Consider the following 10628-nt stretch of genomic DNA (forward strand, 5'->3'; position numbering starts at 1 on the left):
AAAACATTTCCCCGCATCTATCCTTCCGGTGCCCATTGCTGGGATGCTTCCATTTAGTTACTCACCTTCACAGTAACTTTAACTAGAACCATAACAAGATGGGTACAGTCTTCGTTCCACTCATTCACTACATGGCCACCCAGCTGAAGAATATTTGTATTTAAAATATTTTTCTGCAAAACATCTAAGCAGGAAGAACACACTACCAGTGGTTCATATTCTACTCTGCAAAATACAATAAAACAGAATATGATTATGAATAATGCCAAACAGCTCACCATTTCTTAGCACAGTAGTGGGAGTCTTAGGACCTAAAGGAGTTGACCCTGTTTCATGTGATTGGACAAGAAAATGAAACAAGGAGACGGTGGTCCACATACAGAATCAGATATGGCCTTAAAGGTGACAATCAATAGCTTAAATAGAACACTTAAGTCAAGTGATAATCAACGCAGCTCCCAAAGCTGTGGGCTAATCCAAGAATATCAAGATTCATCCATCATAGCCTAGGATGATACATGCTATGTAACTGTAGTTTCTGAATGCTCTTCAGGGCAGACACATGTATAAGTCACAATAATTAAAACAGGAATGCGCGCACTGTCAAAATGCAACAGGTGTGCATCCCCCACATATGCGTTCTGCTCCCCACACAGGCGCCCCACACAACTGCAGAAGAGAATCAAAGACTAGCTGGCTGGCAGGAGGCGCGCACACACGTGGGGCTGAGCTGGGGCAACGGCTCGCATGCCCAGAGGGCTGTGTGTGGCATCTCTGGCATGCGTGCCATAGGTTCGCCATCACGGTTCTAGGAGAACTCCTAAATTGTGGACCATTTCTGAACAAGGGAATAGAAACCTTTCAGAGTCAATCATGGAACTGTTAAGTACACAAACCTAAAGTCACTCTGCCTCTGAAGGATTCAATTGGAATATGCTCTTCCTCAACCGAACCCTGACATTCTCTAGGCACTTGTCCAGCACTTCAATTATGGCTCTGTTGCCTTTGAGGTGTGACGTATAGCTTGAAATCTAACTTTGTGCTGGCAAATGACCTCCCCTAATATTAAAAAGAAGTGGATAGAAGATAGAAGCACTCACAAGATAGATGTTTCAGGGCAGATTTCTCCTCCCTCAATACAAGCTGAAATCACCCCTTCAGAAAGGAGGAGAACCACTGTAAGACAGTGCCAACCACTCCAATCCCTTGGAGACACTCCAAGAGGATACTAGGATTAATAGTGTTGAAATCTGCTGAGAGCTCAAGAAGGATCAACAGAGCTGCACTCTCCCCATACTGGTCACTCCATAAGTCATCCTCAACAGTGACCAACATAATGTGGTGTATCCCAGCTTGAACCCTGACTGCCAAAGGCCCAAGCCATTTATTTCAGGGATATCTAACTCATGGCCTGGCTGCCACATGCATCACATGCTGGCCCCATGCCCACCCAGTTTAATAAGGGGAAAAAACTCCCGATATGTCACGTGATGACGCCATGACAGTGTGAGCTTGACAATCCTAATATACTTCCTCTAAGACTGTCTGCAGTTGGAAGTCTCCACTTCCTCCATAATATAACCTTAAAAGGAAGATTAGAGACAAATGTAAACTTGTTCAAAACAGCCAAATTCATTGATTTCTTGAATTCACTGAGACACAATTTCTACTAAACTAAAGCTTTAACGCTTATTTGGCAATAAGATATGCTGAATCTGTACATATGCTTCTAACTCATATTTTTTGGAGTATAAGACACTCCAAAGTATAAGGCACACCTAGCTTTTGGAGGAAAACAAGAAAAAAAAATCTGCCTCTGACTATGCCCCCCTGCAATTTGCTTTCTTGCAGCAAACAGCCAAAACCCTTTTTCAGCCTCAGCACAGCCTGATAAGCACAAGCAGCTGATTGTTGGTTGGATCTGGCTCCCGGTGATCAGCTGTTTCTGGCTGCAGGGATTGCCATAGCCTATTGCCGCCTCCACACAGCCCATTTTCAGCATCCACATCCCATTTTCAGCCTCCACACACCCCATTTTCGGCCTCCGTTTGCCCCATTTTCGGCCTATTCCTGGTAGGGGAGATCGGATCGGGTGAAAAATGGGATGTGTGGAGGCTGAAAACAGGGTGCAGAGACCAAAAATGGGGCACGCGGAGGTAATCCCTGTAGCCTGAAACAGCTGATCATCGGGAGGCCAATCCAACCAACAATCAGCTGCTTGCGCTAATCAGGCTGTGCTGAAGCTGACCAGGCTGTTTGCTCTTTGCTACAAGGAGCAAATTGCTGGGAGGCAGAGGCCAAAGGGTAGGGGCCGGTGGGTGGGCAGGGCTTCAGCAATATTCACTGTATAAGATGCACAGACATTTCCACCCACCTTCAGGGGTGGAAAAAGTGCATTTTATAGTCCGAAAAATACGATAAACTATGTAGGGTTACAATTTTTTATCTAAGTTAAATGAATTGGAATACTGAATGTTTCTTTTTATCAATTAATTTCAGTCCTCTATAAGCTTCAAAGTCATGAACAACATTTTGTGTTATACATTTATTTCATCCATGACCATAATCTATCATGTGTGAAATACACAGCAAACGCATACATTTCCCTTTAACTGTTTCAAGGTTAGCACAAATCTATCATACCTGTATTTGCTTTCAAAGACTCCAAAAGTGATTCTGTCACCAGTATTTAATGTTACAGTATTGCCATTCTGTAGCTTTTCTCCATTAACAAAGGTACCATATTTTGAAGTGTCTTTTAAACTTAATTCAGGAAATGATGAAGATTGACTCTGAAAATACAAAAAAGCTCACAGCATTTAAAGTTCAAAGACAGCAAGCCTATTCACTGTACTAGCTATACCCCCTCCTATTTTAAAAAATCCTTACATCATTAAAACTTCAAACTACACATTAATGTGGTTTGTATTTATTGGTTTTCATACAAGAGCCAGTTTGGTGTAGTGGTTAAAGGCATCAGGCTAAAAACTGGGAGAATCGCTTCTAGTTCTGCCATCTGGGTGATCTTGGGCCAGTAATTTTTTGTTAGCCCTAGGAAGAAGGCATTGACAAAACACTTCCAAAAGTCTTGCCAACCAAACTGCAGGAATTTGTCCAGGCAGTCTTCAAGAATTTAACACAACTGAATGAAAGAAAAAAAAAGTTCTACATATATATTACAATTTCATTGTCATTAAAATACTATTTTTGTGGGGGAGTCCTTGGTATTCTTTGAGCTTGTTTTTTTTCTTGTAGACATTTCATTTCCAAATTATGAAACATTATCAGTGTGAAAAAAAAACCACACAACCAAGCTCAAAGAGCACCAAGGACCCCAAGTATCTCAATTGCTTTAATAGTACTTGAAAATGACACAATACACAATACAAAAATTACACAAAAAAACAAGCAAATCATCCAAGTTAATCAAAATTTAGTTTTACTTCACCTAAAATGGATATTTTTTTCTTGAAAATAGGTAGATGATGAATAGGAACACTTTTTTCCTTTAACAATTAATCAGTACAATACTTTACATCAGAAATAAGGCAAGCACAATTAATCTTATCTGCTTCTAGTATTAACAGTGTCGGGTTTCCAAGTGATGAAACCCATTCAAAAAGAAATAAGCAAAATCCATCTTCTAAAACAAATTTCTTTTATTTAGGTAATCATCAAATTGGCAAAGTCTGTTGTAATTCTGCATCTTACACAAACCTGAATTATACCACATATTGTAAATTGGAAACAACCCACAAAAGTCACATTTCTCAATAGAAATAAATCAACATTGCTTGATGTCTTCAATCTCTACCTCCAGGTCTCGGCAGGGACAGCTTCTGTTCCCACTGGAAGGAAAGTCATCTAGCCAAAACAATCCTCACTATCTAACTACTCCTCTGACCTTAAGAATGTGCTGAGTCCAAAACCCTCCCCACTTATACCAGCAAAGAGAAAGAAATTTGTTTTGGAAGATGGATTTTGCTTATTTCTTTTTGAATGGGTTTCATCACTTGGAAACCTGACATTATTCCGGATCAAATTTCTTTCTCTTTGCTGGTATAAGAGGGGGTCTTATCTTGGCAGCCGTGTTAATCTCTAATATATAAAAGTTAAGGAATATATTTGAAATTTAAGTATAATCAACTAAAAGGATGGTTTGGATGAACCTCTAAAAACTATTTTAACGGCTTAGCTCGAGTTCTCTATGTTCAGCTGCTAAAAATGGCTCAATCCGGCCCTGCCTTCAATTAATAAATTATTGTAGTGCTTAAACTGAATGCTTAGGTATAGTTATGGTACCGGTAGTCCTCAACTTATGACAATTGAGGCCAAAATTTATGTTACTAACAAACTCACATTTGTTAAGTGAGTTTGCCCCATTTTATGACTTTTCATGCCATAGTGGCTAAGTGAATCACTGCAGTTGTTAAATTAGTAACATGATTGTTAAGTGAATTTAGCTTCCCATTGACTTTGCTTGTCAGGGCACAAAAGCTCATCACATGACTCCCAGACACTGCAACTGTCATAAATATGAACCAGTTGCTAAGCATCTGAATTTTGATCACATGACCATGAGAATGCTGCAATGATTGTAAGTATGAAAAATGGTCATAAGTCACTTTTTTGAACTTTGAACTGTCACTAAATGAATTGTTGTTAAGTTGAGGACAACCTGTATTTGCCAAACAAACCAGGATATTAAATATTGGCTTGAAATGGATTTGTTTTGACCAACCAGTTCATCGGGAATAAAAGATAATTGATTTAAAAATAAAGACTTATAATCATAAAGCCAATATGAAAGCTTATATTTTATGTCCAGTTTTATACGAAGAGGTTCAGTAAAAAAAACTTTTGAGTAACGCAGCTTGACTGAAGAGGTATAATAAATCATATTCATCTGCAACAAGCTAGAATATTGTTATCTAATGACATATATTGTTACCTAAATGACACAAATTACATAATTTCTGTCACTGGTTTCAGATCCAAATTACATAATTTGTATATTTTCTATAATGCCATCAGGATGAATTTGATACTATTTGATACTATTTGTAAGTCAACAAATGTTAATTTTTTTAAAAAAACATACTTTTATATAGTGGCCCAGGAGACAGTTGGCAGAATATTTATGAATGTGATACTTACAAGATTCATTTGGGGATGTTTAACTGAAAGAACTGCATGACTTCGGCTGATTGACTGATCATTCTGAATTAAAATTCCACAATTCTTTCGTCCAACAACATACTCAACACCAACTAGAAGCCGATACAACGGTCCTGAAATTAAAGAAAAAATGTTAGTTTTAAGAATGGTCATAAGCAACAAAAACATTAACCATTCATTGTAAGAATGCACGATATGAAATTACTAAAAGACTGAAACTAAATAAATAGGGAAGCCAAATTTTAGAGTGTCACTGAATATGCATCTATTTATGAACTACAGTTTGAGATCTCATGGAACAAGACTGTAATGAAAGGTTCAGTTTTTGAAACTGTTGTATCTAAATTGTTTTATATAATGTTTATTTTCTACCATGCCAAGCCATTTTGAAACATACAATAATAAACTGTGCCTAATTAAATATATCTTAAAACTTAAAAACAAATGTAACACATTCATTTAAAAATGGAGATAAAGATGACATAGGAAACATCTCAGAGGGGAGAACATTCCAGAACACAGGTGTAGATATGGAAGGTATCCCTGCAAGCAGCTGCCAGGTAGCATTCACTGACTGGATCACCCAGCAAGGCAGCAGCACCTAAATGAACCTGACTGATCTGAAAATGATAAGTATTTACTTGGTACTTGGATGGAAGATCAGTAGGTGATCCCTGGGTTGAAAGATAAACTGGGAAATCCCCACCACCAAGCCCAGACATTAGTGAAAAATCACTTCCATATTATTTCCCAAAGCATGGACTTGTCCATAAAGTTACCAGAGTCAAGCTTGGCTTAACTTATTTACTGTACAGAGCTAAGGGTAGTTTCCTACTTTCTTTCCCCACTTATACAAAAAGAAGAGCAAATTGGTTCTGTATACAACAGACTAATTCACCTATATGCCAAGTGTGGTGTTCGGAAAAGACTGAGCTGAAGTCTTCACTCCGGTCCGTGTTTCCAGCGGGAACACAGACCGTTCCTATTGGCTGATGCCATTTGACAGTCGGCTATAAAAGGGAGCTTTCAAACGGCATCAGCTATTGTCCGCCAGCTGGCTGTCTTGTTAGCACGGCAGCCGCGGCAACCCTTTATTGTTACAATAAAGTAAAAGCTGAAGTTCGCTCCATGTTCACCTCAGGTTATTCCGCTGCTCTACAACACTGGTGACGAGGGCGGGATACATATAAGAGGCAACCGGGCAAAGAATCGTTGACCGAAGTCACTACAAAAAGAGCCGAAGTCACTACCGAGCTGTATGTCACTTTAAGAGCTTACTGTCACTATTCGCGAGTGCAAATTTCATATTTCCTCGGAAGATCCGGTACCGCTGAGTTGAGATGACTTCGAACCCCTTCGAAACCCTCCCACCTTTAAGACGGACAGCAGAAACATGGGACTGTTTCCTAGATGCCATAGACCTCGCTGACATTTCCAACCATAGGAAAAAGTCCTACTTTTTAAGTTTTTGCAGAGCCACAGTGTTTGATACTGCTACTGCATTATTGGCTCCACATTCAATTAAGACTGTTCTTTGGGAAGATTTGCAGGAAATTCTTTCCAACCACTATTCCCCTAAGCCATCCCGAATTGCCAGGCGTCATGCTTTTAGGAGACAGATTCAGGCTGAGGGAGAGACTATTAGTGGGTACATGGCTGCCCTATGAACAGATGCCTTGCATTGTGGGTTTAGAGGCTATATGGAGAACATGTTATTAGACCAACTAGTTTGGGGAGTCAGGGATTTAAGGCTACAAAGGCGTCTATTGGCTAAAGGGGATTTAACCCTTAAATTAGCAATTGAAGAGTCTCAAGCTGCTGAACTATCAGCACTTTCAGCAGCAGAAATTCAGGGAAATCCACTTAGCCAGAGCAGCTCAGCCATCCATTACGATGAAGCCTCCACAGAAGAAGGCTATGAAGAGGCTAATGATGTAAATCGCCTCAGGCAGCAAAAAACCAGTCAAAGGGAGAACAGGCCAACCCCCAATCTACCTCCACGGCCTCAGCCCATTTGTCTAAGCTGTGGGGGAAACCACCACAGGGCATCCTGCAAGTTCAGGAATGCCATTTGTCTAAAATGCCAGAGGAAGGGTTATTTAGCCAGGATCTGTCAAGCAGGAAAGACTTTTGCCCAAAAGCCTCAGGCAACCCAACATTTCCAAAAACAAGTTGAAGACTGTTTTACCTGCTATCAAGCCAAGCTGACTAACAAAGGCTCTAACAAAATCAGTGTTTTTGTTTCTATAGAAGGGAAACCTTGCAGGATGGAGGTTGACACAGGCTCAGCACTATCCATCATCTCATGGAGCACCTTGAAACAAACTACTTCCCAGAATGGCTAAGAAGAAGCTTCACAGCTGACAGTTAACCCTACGTGACTACCAAGGCAGAACCATCCCAGTCATCGGAAAAGGCAAGTTTTTTTGTTCAATTTCAAAATTTTAAAGGTCACTTGCCTTTAGTGGTAGTGGATGGTGCCCTCCCTAGCCTGTTGGGGTTAGACTGATTCCCTGCCCTTGGCCTCCATATAAGCGGAATCCATTCTATTACAAATGCTGAAGTGGACACCTTGTTTAATGACTATACTGATGTGTTCAGCGAGGGTCTGGGCTGTTATTCAGGAACCCCAATATCTTTCAACTTGGACCCTCAGGCAGTACCAATCCATTTAAAATCTCAAAGGGTACCTTTTGCAATCTGCCCCAAATTAGACATGGAGCTTGACAAATTAATTAAACAGGGAAAATGGGAAACCCCAATAGTGACATCCCTGAAGAAAGATGGTAGCGTAAGAATCTGCGCAGATTACAAGATGTCATTGAATAAATATTTACAAATCAGTGCTTATCCAGTCCGTTATCCAGCACCCTATTACATTCTTTTGAGCCAGGAACCATTTTTGCGAAATTAGACATGTCACAGGCCTATCAACAGTTCCCTGTTGATGACACAGCCGCTGAACTACAAACTATTGTAACGCACAGGGGTGCTTTTAAATGTAGGCGCCTCCAATTTGGCGTAAGTGTGGCCCTAGGGATTTTCCAATCTTTAATGGAAAGACTTCAAGGATTACCAGGTGTAATTCCATATTTTGACGACATTTTAATATCTGCCCCTGACAAGTCTTGATTACTGCAAATAGTCAGAGGAGTCCTCGATCGTTTCAGGAAGCATTCTTAAGTTAAAAAAAGAGAAGTGCACTATTGCCACCCCACAGGTAGAATTTTGGGGATACAGAATTGATGCTTCTGGTATTCACCCAATCGAATCCAAAGTAAGGGCTATTCAAGAGGCACCCACACAAACTAACAAAACTGAGCTCCAGGCCTTTTTAGGACTTCTTAACCTTTATGCTTCATTTTTGCCACATAAAGCTTCCGCTGCAAAGCCTCTGCACAGACTCTTGAATAAGCAATTCCCCTGGCACTGGGGACCTAAGGAAGCCCATTCTTTCAATGCAGTCAAATCATTGCTCACATCCGATGCTGTTCTGATCCAATTTAATGAGCATTTACCTTTAGTTTTAGTAGCAAATGCTTCTCCTTTTGGCATAGGTGCTGTTTTAAGTCATAGACTGCCTAATGGTTCTGAGGCACCCACTGCCTTTTTCTCCAGAACTTCCCCCCCACCCCACCCCCGCTAAGCGCAACTACAGCCAAATTGACAAGGAGGCTTTGGCTGAAGTTGCTTCTGTCAAAAAAATTCCATGAGTTTCTATATGGACACTATTTCGAGTTGGTTACAGATCACAAGCCTCTGTTAGGCCTTCTGTCAGGCGATAGACAAACTCCTCAGATTTTGGCTCCAAGGATGACCAGGTGGATTTTATTTCTGGCTGCCTATTCCTATACACTGGTTCATCGAGCTGGCAAGAGTCTGTGCCACGCTGATGCTCTTAGTCGCTGCCCCCTGCCTGTTCCTATGGAGGATCCTGCACCAACTAATGCTGTGTTCCTGATCAACAATCTCAAACTTCCCATCACCACCCTTGATATCGCTGCCCACTCTGCCAGGTACCTAGGGCCAAGGTAATCGCCCAAGTCCTTGACTGGGTGGGAAGAGGGTGGCCTGCAATTCCTTATGCCCCTGAATTTGTGCCTTTCAAAACTCGCCAGCAAGAACTGTCTTCTTTGCAAGGCTGTTTACTTTGGGGAACTAGGGTAGTTATCCCTTCCAAATTGCAAGCCTCAGTTTTAAAGGTCCTGCATGAAGGGCATCCCAGCATTGTCAGAATGAAAGCCCTAGCTCACAATTATGTATGGTGGCCGGGCATGGATGCTCAGATTACAAGTTGGGTGAATGCTTGTCAGCCATGACAAGTTACCAGACCTGCTCCACCCACATCCACTCCAGGCAGGTGGGAAGATTCTGGGACCCCTTGATCCCGGGTGCAAATTGATCTGGCTGGCCCCTTTCATGGGCATACATTCCTGGTGATGGTTGATTCTTTTTCTAAATGGATAGAGCTGACCTTGATGACCACCACAACTTCAGAAGCCGTCACTAAGGCTCTATCAAGGATATTTGCCGGTCAAGCATGTAGATGCTGCTGCCTAGCAACCATACTTGAGCCTAGCACTATCTGCAAGCTCAGCCTATTTCTCTTAAAAGTAATGGATGGATTACAGGACAGATTTTAGGAAATGTCATACTCAACATTAACCAATACATAAAAGACAAATCTAGTAATAGTAATATCAGTGGGGATACATTTCATGTGCCCCAAATTCTCTGTTCCTATCTTCAAAGTGGCAATCACTGAAAGTTTACTTTGCACTGCCATATAATGCTTATAGTTATTTCACTGGGGAATGAATCATAATCCAATGTCGCACAATTTAAATTGAAATTTCTTGCTTGGCTAACTACTCCAACAATGTAAGGCCCTCTATATCATACTCTCCACTTCTGAGTGACCATTAGATCTAGATTATTTCTCGATCCGACTCGCAAAAGTCTTGGCTGACCCATTAAATGGCACCAAAAGCACTCACCACACTCTCTCTTGTCCTGCCACGCGAGGATGGTCCGGAGTGTTGCAACCCTACCTTTCCCTCCCCACAACCCGCTTCAGTTCTTACTTACCTCCTGCGGCCTCATCGGACGGGCACAGTTTCCACATCTTAGCCCCAGAGAAGGATAGAGGGTGCCACTTCCCCGAGTCAAGATAAGGGGCCCCACCTCTTCAGCCCAGGAGGCAGAAGAGTGCGCCTGCGCGCAGTTCATCTCTGAGTTGGAGAAACCCGGAAAGAGCGATTAGCGCCCTCTACGGGCAGCGAGAGGGAAAGGTTTCTCACCGTGCCAGGAACGTGACTCGTCATTGGTTAAAAAAAGGTTTTCCCGGAAAGAAAGGCGAGCGGTGAAAAAGTTAACTCCTACGCCGATGTCTTCAAACTTGACAGCTTGTGTCTTGTGGACTTCAACTCCCAGAATTCCTCCTCCAGTCT

General features: G+C 41.6%; 1 protein-coding gene across 1 annotated transcript in view; it reads right to left on the minus strand.

Moving 5' to 3' along the window:
• NBN (nibrin) overlaps nt 1–10595 on the minus strand; it is a 29837-nt gene extending 19242 nt beyond the window's left edge. The window contains exons 1-4 of the mRNA XM_026705996.2: nt 10267–10595; nt 5158–5291; nt 2644–2792; nt 66–225 (exon numbers count right to left, since the gene is read on the minus strand). Of these exons, the coding sequence (XP_026561781.1) occupies nt 66–225; nt 2644–2792; nt 5158–5291; nt 10267–10303 (480 nt within the window). The 5' untranslated portion in view covers nt 10304–10595. The remainder of the gene's footprint in view (nt 1–65; nt 226–2643; nt 2793–5157; nt 5292–10266) is intronic.
• Between the last annotated feature and the right edge of the window lie 33 nt (nt 10596–10628).

The sequence above is a fragment of the Pseudonaja textilis genome, chromosome 3, assembly GCF_049901715.1.
Source record: "Pseudonaja textilis isolate UNSWEBS1 chromosome 3, rPseTex1.2, whole genome shotgun sequence".
Classification (NCBI taxonomy): domain Eukaryota; kingdom Metazoa; phylum Chordata; class Lepidosauria; order Squamata; family Elapidae; genus Pseudonaja; species Pseudonaja textilis.